This window comes from Miniopterus schreibersii (genome assembly GCF_964146895.1).
Source record: "Miniopterus schreibersii genome assembly, chromosome: 1".
In the NCBI taxonomy this organism is placed as follows: Eukaryota; Metazoa; Chordata; class Mammalia; order Chiroptera; family Miniopteridae; genus Miniopterus; species Miniopterus schreibersii.
In genome coordinates this window covers 2,934,573-2,953,085 of record NC_138101.1, presented here as the reverse complement: position 1 = coordinate 2,953,085, position 18,513 = coordinate 2,934,573, and the positions used below count along the sequence as shown (strand labels likewise).

The 18,513-nt window shown below is 54.8% G+C and overlaps 2 protein-coding genes across 2 annotated transcripts in view; one reads left to right on the top strand and one right to left on the bottom strand.

Annotated features, from left to right (window-relative positions):
* Positions 1 to 4,899, bottom strand: part of PPP2R2C (protein phosphatase 2 regulatory subunit Bgamma) — a 69,753-nt gene extending 64,854 nt beyond the window's left edge. The window contains exon 1 of the mRNA XM_081149275.1: positions 4,711 to 4,899. Within this exon, the coding sequence (XP_081005401.1) occupies positions 4,711 to 4,780 (70 nt within the window). The 5' untranslated portion in view covers positions 4,781 to 4,899. The remainder of the gene's footprint in view (positions 1 to 4,710) is intronic.
* Positions 1 to 18,290, top strand: part of STK32B (serine/threonine kinase 32B) — a 616,411-nt gene extending 598,121 nt beyond the window's left edge. Inside the window, exon 13 of the mRNA XM_081137972.1 lies at positions 18,280 to 18,290. The gene's annotated coding sequence lies outside the window, so the exon portion shown is untranslated. The remainder of the gene's footprint in view (positions 1 to 18,279) is intronic.
* Positions 18,291 to 18,513: the final 223 nt, after the last annotated feature.

The following is an 18,513-nucleotide window of genomic DNA, read 5'->3' as shown; positions in this document are numbered from 1 at the left end:
ATGCGGCCTCAGTGCTTTAGTAGAGAAGACCCAAAGGTGTCCTACAGCAGCCTCCAGCCCTCCCCACGCCTGCAATGGAGACAACGTGAGTTTGTAAAATCCCAGGAAAGCTATGCAAGTGATGTTCCTAAATGGAGGCCAAAGAAACAAAGACCTGAGCAGTCCACATCCTGATTTCCAAAAATCCAAGGCTGGCTCTCCCCGCTCCCCCTGGGCTGGCTTCAGGTCACCGACCCCTCTCAGCTGCGGTTCACCCAGTGGGGTGGGGAAAGCACAGGGCGGCCAGTTTGATGACAGTTCCAAGGGCTGCTCTGACTCTGACCCCTAAGGAAAAGACATCATTGCCAGTGGACGATATTTATTAAACGCGGACTGTGCCCCAGGCCCCGGCTGGAGGCTTTCAACGGCCCGAGTTCACCGAGAGTACTGCTTTCACGGAGCAGGGCGGGGAGCGCCTGGAGAAGCTACGGCATCCATCCATTGTGCATTCCTCGTTTCAAGGGATCTAGGCAGCAATCCACGGGAGAAACGAAGGCTCTGGGGCACTGAGTGGCCCGCCCAGGATCAGGGACTGGAGCCAGACCCTACTGGACGCGGGTCTCCTGACTCCAGATCTTAGGTGTCTTATCTGGCTGGAAACCCCAGCTCAATAGCCCCCAGACAGGGGAACCAGAGCCAGAAGCTTTTATTTGAATCCAGGCAAAGAGATGGAAGACAATTCCCACAACGGAACGCAAACAAATCAAAATCCTCTGGGTTTCATGCACCTTGGATGCCGGGGGTGAGTGACAGGCAGCTGCCCGGGTGCCCGGATAACTGGTAAAGTCTGTGCGATCGGGGGTGCGGGAGGGGGCCTCGGCTGCAAGTAACAGACACCTGGCTTAAGGCCTAAAATGTACCAGCTCATGGAACTGGTACATCCAGAGGTGGGTGGACATCCAGGGAGTCACAGATTGTCACCAGCACCCCCAGTTCTCACTCATCTCTGCCCTGCCATCAAGTGTTGTTGGCTTAACACTCGCTACCTGCATGGTCTCAAGGTGGCTGGTGGCAACAGGGGGCTTCCGTGTCCCATCACAGGACAGGGCTGGCTTCCTGCAGCTCTCTCCTTCACACCTGACCCCCAGAACGACTGCCATGTGCACCCAGGAACCAGGCAGTGCGAGGGGAATGGGGCTACCCTTGGACCGCGCTGGCCCAGTCCGTGGCCACAGGTCTCCTGCTGGGAACCACTCCTGTTCTCCCGAGGGTGGGAAGGACTAACTATTTGGAGATCAGCCACCATACCCGCCACAGGGTGCAAATCTGAATGCTGGGTCTCCCACAAACAGCACCCATCTTCAGGATGGTCTAGGCCTGGGCAGAAAGCTGGCATTACCCAGGGCACGAGTTCAAAACGTGAAGCAGATCCCGTGCTGTAGAAACTGCCCAAGTGCTTGGTAGAGAGAGGCCTGTGCGCCCCTCCTGACCTTACCAGCTCCCGAGCAAGTCCCCTCCCTCCTCCGAGCGCCCATCCACGGCCTCAACTATAAAATCAGCCTACCTCTGAAGAGATAAACCGATTTCTCTGAAGTGGCGTGGCACACACAGGATGGCAAGGATACGGGGTTAGAGAAACAGGAACATTTCTGTCCATGGATGAAAGAGGCGTGTGCGTACAACAGAGTTTAAGGGCAGATGTGCTGGTGGGAGGGAAAGCTGTGGACCCAGCAGAAAAGCATGCCCCCAAAGTGCGTCACAAGTCAGGCATCTGGGAGTGACTGTTGCTTCCCAAAGAGACCCAGCCACCTGCCACCTCCCCGGCCACCTCCCCTGGCTGTGAGTTCCTGTATCTGGTCCATCACTGCCTGCCCAGGGCCAGACCCAAAGGAGGCTGGGCTGGTAAATGCTGCTCTAATTCACACTAAGGTGTGAATGACTAACAAAACCTAAGCTCTTCCCAAGGTATTTGAGAGTTTACAAGAGACTCCGAAACTCAAGAAGGGCTGCCACTGGTGATGATGGCACTTAACCTGAGACCTAGAGGGTGAGTCAGTCATGGGAAGAGCAGGAAGTAGATGTTGGGGGGGGGGCTCACCAGTGCCACTGCCTGGAAATAAAGGGGTGGCCTGAAGGACCAGGAGGTGAGTCGGAGCCACTGGGCTGCACTGAAGGAGCGTTTGTGGACCCAATGACCAGGTGAACAGGCATTGTACACCTGGGTCTTTTGAAACCCCCAGCATCCACTATTTGCTCATGAAGTTCTTACAGGAACAAGACTTTTAAATTTTAATGGTGCCATTTACTAAATGTTCCTAACAGACCAAGGGCCGAGTTGAGTATTTTCTATATTAGCATAATCGCTGGTTGTCCCAACAACCTCGTAGGTCATTAGTGTTTCTCCCGTTACCAAGGAAGAAAGTGGAGCTCAGAAAGATTTAGTGACTTGTCCAAGGTTGCACAGCAAGGGGAGCATCGGAAGCAGAATCTGAATACAAGTCCCTCTGACATCCAACTCTGCGGCTACCCTGCGCTCTGAGCACAAAACGCAAGCGAGATGCAGCGGTGTGAGCGCGGGCCTTCCTGCGGGAGGCCAGGCCTTGCGTAGCACTCTACTCCTAACAGCTACTGCTGTTGCTTCCTCTACTAGGCCCTGCCCTCCCTGAGCGCAGGAGCTTCTGATCTTGCCTCTGCATCACGGGCACCTGAGCCCTATGCCCTACAGACAAGCGGCACTGAGGCCGGTGTGCACACGAAGGCCAGGCCTCAGCTTCCTCATCTGTAGAATGGGGGTGAGGGGCATGTGGATGTTGTGTGAGGCCCCAGAGCACCACGGGAGCTCAACATACTGCAGCTGCCAGGTAACCACTTATAATCCCCAGGTGGCTCCTTCGCCCACCATCTCTCCTGACCTCACAGAAACCTGAAGACCCGTAGGCAGGATGATATTAGTCAGTCCCATTTTACAGATGGAGAAACAGGGGGAGGGGTGCCCCTCAACATCACATGACTCCCTTCCAGAGCAGGGGCTGCCCAAGGGCAGGACCTCTGTCCAGTCCCCAGGGCTAAAAAAGTGACAGGCACATAGTAGGTGCTCTGTAGCTATTTGCTGAATGAAGGGAAATTGCAAACCGTCACATCTCCTCGAGCTCTGCGCCTGCGCCTTGCCCTCCCCTGCTGGGAGCTGGAGGCACATGAAGGAAAAGGGGGCAGAGAGGCGGCTGAAGGAATCGGTGTCGCAGGTGCCCCCCTGGGCCGCGCAGGGTGCTTTCCACTTTAATCCCGGAGCCCTGTGCGCTCTCCCACGGTCCTCCACGTGGAGATGGGAAAACAGAGGCTCCCTCCGGAAACACAGGCCAGAGGGACCTGCCCAGACGCGCGCTCTCTTGGCCAGAGCCTGACCACTGGGCACCTGCCAGCACCCAGAGGCCTCGCGCACAGACAGGGCCCCGGCCTCACACACGCCGATCCTTCCCCGACCTCACCGACCAAGGGCCACTTCCAGCTCCCTGAGCCCCAGAAAGCCACAGCTCGGACGGAGCCCGCGCCCGGCCCTGCACAGCCCAGCCCCCCCCACCCCCCACTCCCATCGGGAAAGCGTGACTCAACGGTTCCCTTCCGGGGCGCGTGGAGCGCCACCCACAGCGTCCCCAGCCCAGGGCGCACACCAGCCTCTGCTCTGGGGGTCGGGGCGCCCCGGGAGCCCGCCCCGCGCGGACCAGCGCGCCCCCGGCCTCCGCAGGGCTCCGGCTCCGGCCTCCGCTTCGTTTCCAGCAACGCGGGGGCACCACGCGGGGCCCAGTCACGCGCGCCCGCGGAGCCCACGCGGGTTCCCGGCACAGGCACCCGCGCGCACTGCTAAAGACCCCAAACGCCTCTGCGCGCGTGCAGCGCCCCGAAACCCCGCAAGTCCCCAGCCTGCGTCCCCACCTCGCGCCACTCCCGCGTCACTCCGCAGGCCCGGGCTGCGGCCCGGAGCGCCCCCGCCGGGCCCGGGGGGGGGGGGGGCGCAGAGGGACCCCGGCAAGTTCCCGGCCTGCAGGAGAGGCGCTGACCCTCCCAATTCCGCCCGCCTGGGTGGGGGGAGCTGCGCTTTGGCTTCCAGGGCGAATTTAGGGAATTTCAAATGCAAGGCCCTTTGGGGGTAGCATGTCCCACTTTTTTGGGGGGGGCAAATTCTGGCAGTTTGGGGTCAGCCTCCTCTGTCTCAGTGTAAACTCGCCGGGACCTAAAGGCCGCCCCCCGCCGGCCGCCCCCTCCCGCCCAGGAGGGGCCCCCTCGGGCGGCGCAGGGAGGGGCCGCGGCCCGGAGCCTCCCCGGGGAGCCTGCGGCGGGTTTTTTCCAGGTCCCCGCGCGTCTCGGGGGAGCGGGCAGCCTAGAAGGTTCTGCGGGCTTTGGGCAGGGCTGAAACGGGGGACCCCGGGCTCCAAGCCCCTGAATCTCCCCGGATTAACCGCAGATTCACCGCAGGCCGGCCTGTTGGAGAATGACGGCCGGGGCGAATTCGGGGGGCTGCGGGCCGGGGCGCACCGCCGCCTGCGGAGGGCGAGCGGGGGAGGGCGCGGCCCCTCGGGCGGCCGGGGCCCTGGGGTCCCCCCTCCCTCCCGGGCCCGGGGCGGGGCGGGGCGGGGGACAGACACACCGCGCGCGGTCCACACCTTCGGAGGGCACTCGGTGCGACGGCATCCCCACGCCGCGGCGGCCGGAGGGCCTCGGACGCGCGTACGTTACCTTCAGTCACATAGCTGTGGTCCCGCAGGAAGCTGTGGTTGATCTTCCGCGCGTCCGTGTCCTCGCCCATTGAAGGCCGTGCCCGCTGCCCCGGGCATGCCCCGCCGCGCTCCGATGCAATCCGCAGAGGCCGGGCCGGGCGCGCGGGCCATGCCGCCGCCTAGCAGGGGCGCGGGCCGCCGGGGCCCCGGGGGGCGGGCATCGCGGGCGCGGCGGTCAGGCGAGCGCGGGGCGCGCGGGGGGCGGCGGCCGCGGGCGGGGGCGGGCCGGGGCCCGGGCGCGCATCCCCGCCTGCGCGCCGCGTCCGTGCGCCCGGGGGCGGCGGCTGGAGCGGGCGCCTGGCTGCGGCGGCGGCGGGAGGGACGCGCGCGGCGCTGCGCTGGGGGCCGGCGGAGCCGGGCTGCGCGCCTGGGCGGCCCCGTGCGCAGGCCCCTCCCTCGCGCCGCCGCCCTCCGCCCCCGCGCCCGCCGCCCGCCGCCCGCCGCGCCCGCCCCGCGCCCCGCAGCCCCAGCCGGCCGGGCACGGGCGGCCCCCGCGGGTGGGCACCTTGGCCGAGCGCGCCCGCGGGGACGGAGGGCGGGAGGGAGGGAGGGAGGAGATGGCCGCCTGGGGAGGGGCGCTGGTCAGCTGCGCTTTCAGGGGCACCTTGAGCGCCCAGGTGCTGCAGTCACGCACGAGATGACCGACTGCAAGGGGGTTAGAGGAGGGAGGGCGGTGACAGCGGCCGGGAGGGGGCGGGCAGGGCCCCCGTCGGTAGAGCAGGGGTAGGACACGTTCCGGGCCCCCCCTCGGGCCGTAGGAGGAAGCGTGGGGAGGGTCAGCGCTCAGCTGCGTATAGAGAGCGCTGGATGCGATGGCTGGGAGTAGCTGGCCTCCTCCAGGCAGAGCTCCGTGATCTCCCTTCATGTTCCCTTTTTTTTAAAATATATCTTTATTGATCTCAGAGAGAGGAAAGGAGAGAGAGATAGAAACATCAATGATGAGAGAGTCATTGATCAAGCCCACAACCCAGCATGTGCCCTGACCAGGAATCGAACCCCCATCGCCTGGATCCTAGGTCAACGCGCCACCGCTGAGCCACCCCCCGCCAGGCCCCTTTTCTACTTACTGGTGAAACAAAGTGTTGAAGCGGCCCTGGCTGCACTCCAAAAACAGCCTGTGAAAATGGGGGTCCCTCTTCCTCCCCACCCTTCTCCCCGCCAAACCCAGGGCTGCTGCCAGGCAGGGACCTCCCCGCCTGCCTTCCCTCCTCACCGGGGTAACCTGAATCCATGGTGCACAGTGCCTGGCACAGAACAGGCCCTCAGAAGTACCTGTTCCCTCTTTCATTCATCCGCCACCTCCTCCAGACTGACCCCTCTGACTTCTGACACGGCAGCATTGCTACGCGGGGCTTCCTGGAAACAGCACCGCAGAATGCAAGCGGTTTTGTATCTGGTTCCTTGGGTTGCACGTTAGTTTCTGAAGTTCAGTCATTATCTTATATTACATGTAGCTGTGGTTCGCTCATTTTCATTGCTGCATAATATTCCATTGCAGAAATACTCCGCAGATGTGTCCTCCCGTGGGGGGGTGCTTGGGTGGTTTGGGGTCTGGAGGTGATTATGAATAAAGCTGTGTCTCGGCAAACCCGAGGGCGGGCCCCCTGGGTGTCGTTACTCGTCAGGGAACCGCAGGTGATAAGTAGATACCGATGTCAGAGCTGCCCAAAGGGCTGACGGAAGAGAGTCTCTGTTGCCCCCCAGCCTCCTCAGCCCAGGTGTTGTCTCCTTAGTGATTTTAGCCATTCCCCACTCCGACCACCGTGCCCAACACCCCCGTTCCCCACGTGGGAGGAACTGGAGCCGCCCTCCTCCCTCCTGTGGGCTGAGAGCTCCCCACTGTCCTGCTTCCAGGGTTTCCAGGCTCCCAGCTTCCACCTGCTAAAGTCTAAAGGCCCCCCCAGTACCAGCCAGCACCTCCAGCCGGTCCCCCGGGCGCACCATCCGCCGTTCCCCGAGCATTCGCAGTTTGCTGAGCCAGGCAGGCCCTTCAGGCTGTGCGTTTGTGCCCGCAAGTGCCCCCGCCTGCAGTGCTGTCCCCACGTCCCACTTCTCTCCCTCTGGAGTCGGCCTCGACGTCATGACCAGCGGTGACTCCAGCCGCAGCTACGGCCCCTCGACTGGCCGGCCACAGGGAGGTCTTCTGCTGACCCCACCCAGGTGTCCTGCCTCCCCTCTCCTTCGGCACAGGGGTAGATTCCCGTCCCGTTTAAAATTTGGCGCAGTCATGCGCTGGCTGTGGGCGGTGAAGCGTGGCGAAGCGACTGGTGCTCTTCTGAGGTGGAGCTTTGAGAGCCTGAGTGGGGTTTGCCAGATCTTTTTATTTTATTCCAGGCTCAGGGTCTTGAAAAAGCACCCATCAAGATAGAGCCTCGCCCTGGCCGGTGTGGCCCAATGGTTAGTGTTAGCCTGCGCACCGAGGGTCACGGGTTTATTTCCCGGTCAAGGGCATGTACCTGGGTTGCAGGTTTGACCCCTGGCCCCAGTCAGGTCGAGTGCAGGAGGCAACCAATTGATGTGTCTCTCATCCATGTTTCTCTCTCTCTACCCCCTCCCCTCCTTTCCACTCTCTCTAAAAATCCTGGGGTGAGTATTAACAAAAAAATAAAATTAAATATAAAATTTTAAAAAATAGACTCAGGATCTTGAAAAAGCACCTATCAAGATAGATCCTCTATCAGCCAGGTTCCCTGAATGACTGCAAAGAACAGGGACCCATATATGATGTGCCACGTGAGCCAGAAACAAACATGTGATATGTTTGGTGCCCAGGACGTGTGGCCTGTTTGTTGCTGGGGCGTAACCTCCCTGTGCTGACTGCCGCATCCCCACGGCCCGGTGGCGGCTCTGCACTGCACGCGTCACCCTAACCTGCCCTTCAGCACGAAGGCTCGGCCTCAGCCGGAAGGGCCTGGGTTTTCCCGCAGCCACGGCTGACCCTGCCAAGGGCAGTGGCTTACAGTCTACATCCCGCTCATGCCACGTGCCCATCACGAGGTGGCTGCAGCTCTGGTCCTTGTCATCTTTGCTCTGGGAGCCAGGCTGTGTAGCAGCCCCAGACTCGGACATGGCTTGGCCTACAGCAGAGGCAAAAAAGAGAAACGGGGGCCACGAGCTCACTCTGACAGCTTCATTGACCCAAATCAGCCACAAGTGCCACTCATGTGTTCAACAGGGTGGGGAGGGGCGTGGTGGTCACGTGGCCACGACCTCAGTGGAGCTCAGTGGAGCACACAGGTACAGCCCTCCCCAGGGAGAGGCTGCAAATACAGGGTGTCCCCCAAAAATGGATGCACGCTTTAGCTCAATTTTGAAAATGAAATGTATTCTAATAAACACTGCCTTTATAATTATTCAAAGTGTGTGTATACATGTTGGGGAGACACCCTATATTTTACACAAGAATACCACCTACTGCAGGGAAGAAAAAAAAACAAACAGGCACCAATTCACGTTTCCCAAGTCGCCAGCTGAAAAGTGGATTCCCAGGTCTATGTGAGTCCAAAGCACAGTCGCCCACACTGGCTGGCACTGACGTAACTACTTCTCTGCCACCTTGCGCCTCAGTGGCTGCCCGGGTCCCGCAGTGGAGCTTCAAAGTGGCCTCTCGGTTCTTTCCGCCGCTGAGGGCCATCTGCTTACCCGAGAGGCTGCCCCCAGCAGCGCCAGGATGGTCTTTCCTCCAGTGAGATGCTAAACGAAAACCCATCCCCACCCCAGCCTAGACCACAGGACCTCTGGATGGAGACGGTCCAGGACTCAGAAATTCGCTGTGACCCACCAAATAGCGATATCAGCGCGGAAGGGCCCAGAGCCGTCCTCCAGCCCGACGCGCACAGTTCAGTGATTTTCTGCCACTGCCTGAGTTACACTTACTCGTGACGGATGACATGGAATGACAGGGAGACAGGAAGCCGCGGCGCTGGACCCGAACGTAATTACCACGGACCATTTGGGGGGCGTCATTCCAGGGCCTTTTGGGGAAGAGTTTCATTTTTCCATGATCACGATCATTCATTTTTTTTATTATTGTATTTATTTTAATGAAACATTTCAAATAAACATAGATTAGGGTATATTATTACAAACACCCACCTTTTGACTATTGATCCGAAAAGGAATCAGTATTAAGACTCTGCCGTGTTTGCTCCGCTTACGGAACAAAACCACAGCGATCCACTGGAGTCCCTGCCTCCCTTTCTCTTTCCAGAGGCCAGCGCTGCCCCCAAATCCGTGTTCTTCCTTCCATGTTGTGCTCTTTACCACATATACATGCATCATATCATTTCATGTAATTTTTAAACATACACTAACACGATCACGGTGACTGCACCGTATCACAATTGCTTATTTGCTAAGCATTAGCTTGTCGGCCCGGCCTGCTTCCACGGATGGTCTTGAGTCCCCGCGAAAATAGCCAGTGGTGCACTGAACCCGCCCCAGAACCTGCCCAGAGCCTCCCCGGGAGCCGGCTGAGCCCAGCTCTTCCCAGCCCCGCGCTCGGTGACGTCAAGGTCAGCGCTAGCTATCAGCCAGGGTGGGAGAATTTACACCCCAGAAATCGGCACAGGCTGCAAATGCACACTTTTCCCCTAGATGGGAAAAGCACACCGCTGACCACAGTTCATTTATGATTGCTCCCGCCGCCCCCCTCCACCCACCTCGATGGGTAGTTTAGGCTGTTTCCAACGTTTTGGGATTTCAAACAGTACTGCGGTGACATCATTTTACCTAGTTCCTCATGCCCCCGTGTACAGGCTTCCCAGGATGCACACCTGGGGGTGGGGCTGGGTGTATGTAGATATTTAACTTCCTACGTGTTGCCAGCTCAAGAAATGATGGACACACCTACGACCGTGTGTCGCACTCTGAGCGACGCCTGGGACTCACCTAAATGCTTGGCAGGCCGACAGGAGGGTGGGCTGCTGTGCGAGGATTGATTTGTGTTTCCGATCGCTAACTGAGGTTGACAGTCTTTCCGTTTGTGGCCACTGGCAGCTCCGCGCGTCCGTGAGCTGCCTGTTCTTCCCTTTGCCCGTTTCTCTGTTGGGTCGTCTGCCTTTTTTTCTTACTGATCTCCTGGAGAGTCTTAATTTCGTAATTTCACTTCCTATCCTCTGTCTGTGTATGTGTGTTGCAAATATTATCTTCCAATTTGTTGCTTTTCTCTTAACTTTGTTTATGGTACTTTTTTTCTTACAGAAGTCACTAAATTTTTTTTTTTTGTTTTGTTTCGTTAATCCTGACCTGAGGATATTTTTTTCCACTGATCTTCAGGGAGATTGGAAGAGGGAGGGGTGGGTGAAGAGAGCTGGAGAGATGTCGATGAGAGAGAGAGACACATCGATTGGGTGCCTCTCACGCACACACCCCCAACTGGGGCCGGGGATGGTACCTGCGGGCCAATGCCCGAACCACTGAGCAACACTGGCCAGGGCAGAAAGCACTGATTTTGATGCAGTGAAATTTATCAATCTTTTCCGTTAAATATTTTGCCTTTTGTGTCTTTCTCTACCTCCTGAGTCACAAAGAAGGGCTGTAGAACGTCTTTCTTGTACATTTAAGTTTAGCCCCTCTAGAGCACACTGTTCTGTTTGGGTAGAAGGAGAACTCCACGTAAAGAACCTACCGTCCAAACAGCCTCCTCCCACTGACCATGATGCCAGTTCCCTTCCGTACCAAGTTCCCAGATACGTGTGTGAGCCGATTTTTGGACTCTCTTACTCTGTCCCACTGACAGATTTGTTTATCTTGACACAAATAGTGCCTCATCGATGACTGAAGCTTTATAATAAGTTCCTGAAATTAGATCATCTTACTCCTCTGACTCTGTTCTTTTCTTTCCACGTCATTCTGGCTCTCGCAGGTCCTTTGCATTTTCATGTGAATTCTAGAATTAGTTTGTCAGTTTCCAAAAGAAAAAGAGCCTGTTGAGATTTTAATTGAATTGTGTCGAATCTACAGATCAATTTAGAGAGAACTGTCCTCTTCACATTATTGAGTCTTCCAACCCATGAACATAGCGTCTCTCTCCACTTCCTTAGGTCTTCCTTCATTCCTCCCATCGATGTTTATAATTTTCAAGGTATAGGTTTTTCAGGTCTGTCGTCAGGTCTATATTCCTCCATATCTCATATTGTCAATGGTATTTTAAAATTCTGATTGATCCTATATCCTGCAAACTTGCTAAAATCATGATTAATTCTTGTAGTTTTTGTTTGTTTTTTTTATAGGTCCCATCAGATTCCTACGCAGACAGTCATGTCGCCTGTGAATAAAGACAATTTCGCTTCTTCCTTTCTAATCCGAATGTCACTTATTTCCCTTTCTTGCTTTATTGCACTGGCTATAACCTCCAGTACAATGCTGAACAGTCATGGTACCAGTGGCCATCCTTGCCTCGGCCCCAATCTTAGGGGGAAAGCATCCAGTATCTCACCACCAAGTCTGCGGGTTTTTCAGAGATGTTCTTTATTAAGTTGAGGACGTTCACGTCTATTCATAGTTTGCAAAGAGATTTTTACCAGAAAGGCTTTTGCGTGTCTATTGAGGTGATTATTTAGTGTTTTTTTATTGTTAATATGGTGAATTACATCGATGAATTTTCAGATGTTAAACCCCCCTTGCATGCCTGGGATAAACCCATTTGGTCATTCTGTATTCTCTGTTTTCTGTGTTGTTGAATTAGATTAGTTAAGAGTTTTTGTACTGATGCCCTTGAGAGAGATCAGTATCGGTCTGTAGTTTTCCCTTCTCATCACATCTTTGTCTGGTTTTAATTCCAGGGTAAGCTGACTTGGGAAGTATGCCCTTTCCTTAAACTTTCTGGAAGAATTTGTGTAGAATTGGCACTATTTCTTCCTTAAATTTTTGGTAAAAGTCATCGGTGAAGACATCTGGACCCGTAGTTTTCTTTGTGGAAAGGTCCTAAATTATCAATTTAATTTCTTTAATGGATATAGGACTACTCAGGATATCGTTTTCTTCTTCAGTAAGCTTTGGTAGTTCATGTCTTTCAAGTAATTTATAAATTCCATCTAAGTTTTTCCATTTATTAGCAAAGAGTTGTTCATAATATTTCCTTATTATTTTTTTAATATCTGTAGGTTCTGTAGTGATGTCACCCTCTCATTGCTCTCATTCTTGATGTTAGAAACTTTATCTTTTCTTCTGTAGTCCTGGTCAGTCTGGCAAGAGGTCTGTCAATTTTATTGATTAAAAAAGTCCAGGAATCAATTTTTGGCTTTATTGATTTTCTCTATTATTTTTTATTTTATAATTTGTTAATTTGTGTTACGATTCTTGTTATTTTCTTTCTTCTGTTTACTTTGGGTTTAATTTGCTCTTGTTTTTCTAGTTCCTTAAGGTGAACCTAAGATAACGTATTTGAGAATATTTTTCCCAGTATAGATGTTTCATGCCATTAAGTTTCCTCTAACAATTATTTTAATGACAGCTCACAGTCTGTGAAATACTGTGTCTTCATTTTCATTGAGGTAAAAACGCTTTCTAATCTCTCTGTTGATATCTTCTTGGATGCATGAATTACATAGAAAGCTCCAATATCTGGAGATTTTCCAGAGCTGCTTCTCTTATTGATTCTAATTTAATTCCATTGCAGCAGAGAGCATACTTTTTATAACTTGAATCCCTCTACATTTATTGAAACTTGTTTTGTGGCCCATTATATGGTCTGTTTTGATAAGTGTCTATGGTGTGTACTTGAAAAGAACGTGTCCTGCCCTCGTTGGGTGGAGTGTCCATAAATGTAAACCAAGTCCAGTTGATAGATAGCATTGTTCAAATCTTTTCTTTCCTTACACATTTTTGTTTCACTTGTTTTATCAATTATCAAAAGATGGTGATTGAAACCTCCAACTGTGACTATGGATTCATCTGATGATGCTGGTGGAAACAAACCTACTGTGCAGCTAGTCGTAGGAAAGTGTAGCACATACAATTACACTCAGTGCATAATATACTTGATAATGATTGACTATTACATTGATAGTTTGACTATTACATTAATGTTTCATGCATTTACTATTCTATACCTTTTATCATTATTTTTGAGTACACTCTTTCTACCTACAAAAAAAAATTGCTATGAAACAGGTTACACCAGCAGCAGCCTCATATATCGTGTGTTTACTGTGTCTCTTGATGGCATCATTTTCTCTCATCCTTGATTTAATCTCCTGTTGTTTGTACAGTAAGATGCTGTACAGGCTTGTAACCCAGGAGCACGAGGCCCTACCATATGGCCTCGGTGTGCAGTAGGCTGTCCCAGCTAGGTTTGTGTAAGTGCACTCTCTGATGCTCTCACCACGATGAAATCCCCTAAGGATGCACTTCTCAGAACATGTCCCCGCTGTTTAACGGCGCATAACTGTACAATGACTGGACTGGCATCTTTGCTGATCCTGATATCTGCGTCAATTCTGGATCAGTTTCAATTGGTTGACTTTCCGTCTCATTATGGGCTGTATTTTCTTGCTTCTTTGCACGGCTAGTCATTTATTTCTAGATACCAGATATCGTGACCTTTACCTAGTGTGGTGCTGGGCATATTTGTATTTCTATAAATACTCAGAGACAGTCTGACCCTCTCAAGCCTTGCATTGGTAACTTGCTGAGCGTGTCTGGAGCAGTTCTCAATCTAGGACTAATTATTCCCTACTCTTAAAGCAAGACTTTCCCGAGCAAACTACCCAGTACTCCATGAATAATTGTGAGATTTTCCAAGGCTGGCTGGTGAGAGCAGGCACTGTTCTCGATTCTGTGTGTCCTCCAAAGCACCGTCCCTTCTGGTCCTTGGGGTGGTTCTCCCCCTGACTTTTTGTTTTCAAATTATTTTAAGTGTGTTATTTTTTTAAATCCTCACCTGAGGATATTTTCCCATTGCTTTACAAAGAGAGTGGAAGGGGGAGAGAGAGAGAGGGAGAGAGAGAAACACCAATGTGAGAGAGACACATTGACTGGTTGCCTCCTGCACGTACCCCAACCAGGTCCAGGATCGAGCCTGCAACCAAGGTATGTGCCCTGGCTGGAATCGAACCCGGGACCCTTCAGTCCACAGGCTGCCCTTCTCACCGCTGAGCCAAACCAGCTGGGCTTAAATATGTTTTTATTGATTTTAGAAAGGAAGTAAAGATAAAGAGAAACATCGATCCGCTGCCTCCTGCAAACCCCCTACTGGGGATCGAGCCCACAACCTGGAGATGTGCCCTGACCGGGAATCAAACCGGTGACCCCTTGGTTCATGGGTCAATGCTCAACCACTGAGCCGCACCGACCGGCCTCCCTCTGACTTTGAGTAATTTCCTCCACGTATGTTTGATCGGTGCTTGGCTGCGACTCGAGCTGGCATCTCCGCGTCTCCCGAGCTCGTGCAGCGCCCTCCTCTCCGTGACTCTGCCCTGTGACTTCTAACCGTCTCGGTTTCCCCACCCTCTCAGCTCCGTCTCCTCAGGCTCAGCTCGGACCACCTCTCCCCGCAGCTTGGCCAGGAACCTCTCAAGGCAGAAGCTGGAGCCATCTGCGGACACCCTTGTCTGTTTGCATCGCGGTCCTTCACCTCCCAATGGCCAACCTCTCGGAAACTGCTGCTTCATGTTCTGTCCTGTTTTTACATCATTTTGGGTGGGAAGGTAAATCTGGTCCCCGTTATTCCGTGTTGGCTGGACGCCCGGCAGCTACATTTTAGGAGCTGAGTCACTGATCCACACTTGGCTGCGGAGCGGGGGGGGGGGGGGGGGGGGGGGGGTGCACACCTCCTCTCCCTCCCACTTTGCAAGGAGCGGAGCCCCCCCAGCCCCCCCAGAGCAGCCGCCCACAGCCTCCTTCCGCGCCCCGCCCTGCACCCTCCCACCTCCAGTCAGCCAGGGGCCGAAGAGTCCTTGCAGCCAGCTTCTGACAATTGTCTCGGAGAGTCTGTGTCTCCTCTGGTTCCCCACTTCCATGTGCTGCATTTACACGTCTCGGGGAGGCCTGCAGGAGATGATACCCACAGGGCCTGGCATGTCGCGGGGGCGCTCGAGGATATATTGCTCTCCTGCGCAGGTTCTGCCAGCCCAGCCCTCACGCAAGTCAGTCAGGCCTCGGGGGAGATGGGATGAGCACCTCGGCCCCTCTTTGCAATGCTGGGTAGGACAGGAGCCCCGTGAGCAAGCACCTGGATTCATCCCACCCGGAGTTTGCACACCTAATCCCAGGGAGCAAAGATGCCATCCCTTTCCACCCCATAGGCTGGATTCTAGCAAAACAGTCGGGCACAGCACTAATCCCCACCCCACCCCACCCCCAGGCCAGCCCTGGGGAAATTTGAAAAACAGGCAATTAAGTGTGATGGAGCAGTTTGGCCTGGGCGGGAAATGACCTTGCCTACACATTGCTCTCCGGTGATCAATAACTCACAGCACTGCCGGCCAAGCGTCCAGCCTCTACCCATCCATCTCTCCATCCAGAGGCCCAGCCCTTGCGAGAGGGCCCAGAAGGCCCGATGCTCAGCCCCATGTCCCTCCTGGGCCTGGTGATGTCAGGGAAGGAGAACCCACACCTCCCGAGGACAGGCTCCCGGGAGCTCAGTGCAGTGGCCAGGACCCACTCTCACCCAGGGACAGACCTTCATCTAAAAAAGGGGGACCGCAGGGAAAGTAACCTCCCCAGCCTCCTCCAGGGACATGGCATTCTTCTTCCCCATTGGCAGTCCCAAGCCCTCCCCTCATGACACTTCTTCCATGGAGCCCTCCTTGATTACTTCAGTGCTTGAAGTCATCACTAAGTCCTTAACAGCATTTATTCTGCATTCTTTAATTTAATTAGAAGTTATTGATCACCCTTAAGTATCAGGCCCACAGTAGACTTGGGACAGAAACCAATGAATAATACATATTCCTGCCCTCAAGTTCCTAAAGAAATTTCAGTCCTGAGGGTCAGGTGGACAGGGAGCCTTCCAGGTGATCACAGACCACAGTGGCACTGAACCTCAAAACCAAGAATTGCTGCCCTGGCTGGTGTGACTCAGTGGGTTGAGCGCCGGCCCAGGCACCAAGAGGTCGTCAGTTCGACTCCTGGTTGGAAGCTTGATCTCCAGTAGGGGGCATGCAGGAGGCAACCGATCGATGTTTCTCTCTCCCACTCCCTTCCTCTCTCTCTCAACTCAATTTTTTAAAAACATATTTAAGAAAAATAAGAAGCCCGGCCGGGCATGGCTCAGCGGTTGAGCGGCGACCTAGGATCCAGGTGATCAGGGTTCGATTCCCAGTCAGGGCACATGCCCGGGTTGCGGGCTCCATCCCCAGCGGGGGGCGTGCAGGAGGCAGCCGATCAATGACTCTCTCATCATTGATGTTTCTCTCTCTCTCCCTCTCCTTTCCTCTCTCTGAAATCAATAAAGATATATTTAAAAAGAAAGAAAAAGAAAAAGAAGGAGAATTGTTCAGTCCCCCACCTGAGCTCGACATTCCGGGTACAGAGAACATGTCAGGGCAGAGAGCACTGGGGATACTACACAGCTCAGGCCTGAAAAGGAATATTAGCCACAGAGAAAGCCAAGGTTGGAGGGGCACACACACCACGCACTGAGCGAATGCTCTGCGGGCATTATTCTACTCCACCCCCAACCCTGGTGGGCAGGGGCCGTTAGCATCTCCATTTCACAGATGGGAAAACTGAGGTTGAAGAAGTTAAGCAGCCTCTGCTAGATCGCACATGAGGGACGGACGGGACTCTGGCGCCAGGACTGGGCTCCAAGCCTCTCCTCAGGCTGAACATGGGGCACCGCCCGCTCTAACCTTTCAGCCTCGGCCCCAGTCTCACACCCCTTCTCCGCTGCATGTTTCCCTCTCGCACTCATCACTGACACGTCATATGTTGTACCAGCTTCCCTGGGGTCTGTCTGCTTCCCCCATCCAATGTCAGTTCTGTGGGGCCCACCGCTCCTCTTGCCCACCGCCTGGCATGCAGTGCGGCTCAGTCAGGATTGCTGGCTGGATGAGTGGAGGCATGGACAGGCAGGAAACCTACCTGCAGCTCAGGCTCCGACCACCCAGTGAACGGTGGCTCCCCCTCTCCACCAAGTGCCCCCCTTTTCCTGCCATGGTGTGCCCCCAGTGGCCTGAGGACCCCACACGACCTGTTCCTCTCTCTCCACCGCCCCTAGCTCTCCCCACTCCGGCCTCCCTGCTGTTTCTCCAACTGGCCTCAGGGCCTTTGCACCTGCTAGATTAGCCCTCCGCCTGGGACATTCTTCCCTTGGGCATCTGCAAGACCCAGTCCCTTACTTACTTCAAAACTTTGCTCAAATGTCACCTTCTCAGTGAGGCCAACCAGGATCCCCTATTTACAGCTGTGGCAAACCCCCTACACACACCCCTGCTCCCGGCCCCCTTTACACAGCTTTGCTTTTACGTTTTGCTTTTTAACATAAGATGTAATTTGCTTCTTAAGTACGACTATTATTTGGTGCCTGCCTCCCCCGTCTGAAGGTCAGCTTTGTGGTGGGGGGGAGGGGACTTCTGTCTTGTTCACCCTTGAGTCCCAGGGGGGCACACAGTAGGGATCCCTATGTGTTCAGCAAATGAATGGTGCTGGTGGGAGCCATTTGTAACGGAAAATGAAGACAATTAATCCTGCCCCTCAAGACGCACTCCATAGTTACGCCCGCAGCAGCGCTGTGTTATAAACTGCCACTTGCTAATCAATTTACTGCGAAATAAAAGATCAGTTCAGGCTGGTGTCTCTCTGAAGGAGAAGCCGCATCCCAGGGGCCACTCTGGACTTGCAGCCGGTACAGGGAATATACGGTGAGGCCCGCAACATAGAAGGGCGGGGCCCTCCGCCCCCTCTAATTGCCTCTGACAGCGCCCCCTCCTCGGGCTGCACCGAACCCTCCCCCAGCCGCCAGCACCCTTAATGGTTTTCTCTTTCTGTGACTCTGGTCGGGGGGGATGCAGCTTTCCAATCACACCAGCCTCAGTGTACTCTGTTTCCTAGCAACAGCCATAAATCAACAGAACATGCTGGAAGGTTGCAGCCTGGCTGTTAGACACTTTGGTCTTTTCTAATCCAAATGTGCTCACCTGCCCACCTGCCCCCACACGTCCTTTGCAGCCACTTCTCCTTCCCCAGCTCAGAGCACCAGGACTCGGGCACGTTGAAGCTACTGCCAGCTTGTTGGACTCAGCGCGAGTCTTGGTGCTTTCTTGGCACTGTGGGCAGCACCCAGGAACAGGACCAGGCCTGTCCATCCAGCTGAACGCTGCCAGGTCAGCCCCACAGCCAGGGGACCTGCGCCGGCCTTGTGAGTAGCTTGTCGACATAGTACCCTGGCTGGGTCCCTACGGAATGAAGTCCTTTCCTGGGCGCCCTCACCTTGGAGCCCATCCTACACTCACGCATTCATTCCATCATTCAGTCGCTCAACAAACAGTCACAGAGCACTTTCTTGGTGCCAAGCCCTGTGCAGGCCCTGCAGGCAGAGGAACACGGCCTTTGGCCCTCAGAGAGTTCGCACCCCACCGGGGAGGGGCTGCCCAGAACCCAGCAGCACGACAGCCGCCTGCTGCCCAGGCCGAGGCCAGACTTGGTGCAGGCACTCGGGCTGCAGGAGGCAGCAGGACAGCCCAGTCCCAGACCCGAAGGGCACGGCCCACGGGGGAGGGGGAGGCACAGAAAGCAGGCAGTGCTGCAAACACGGGGTGCACAGGCCAGCCAGAGGAGGGCCACCTGACCGGATAGGCCAGGAGAGAGGCCTTCTAGA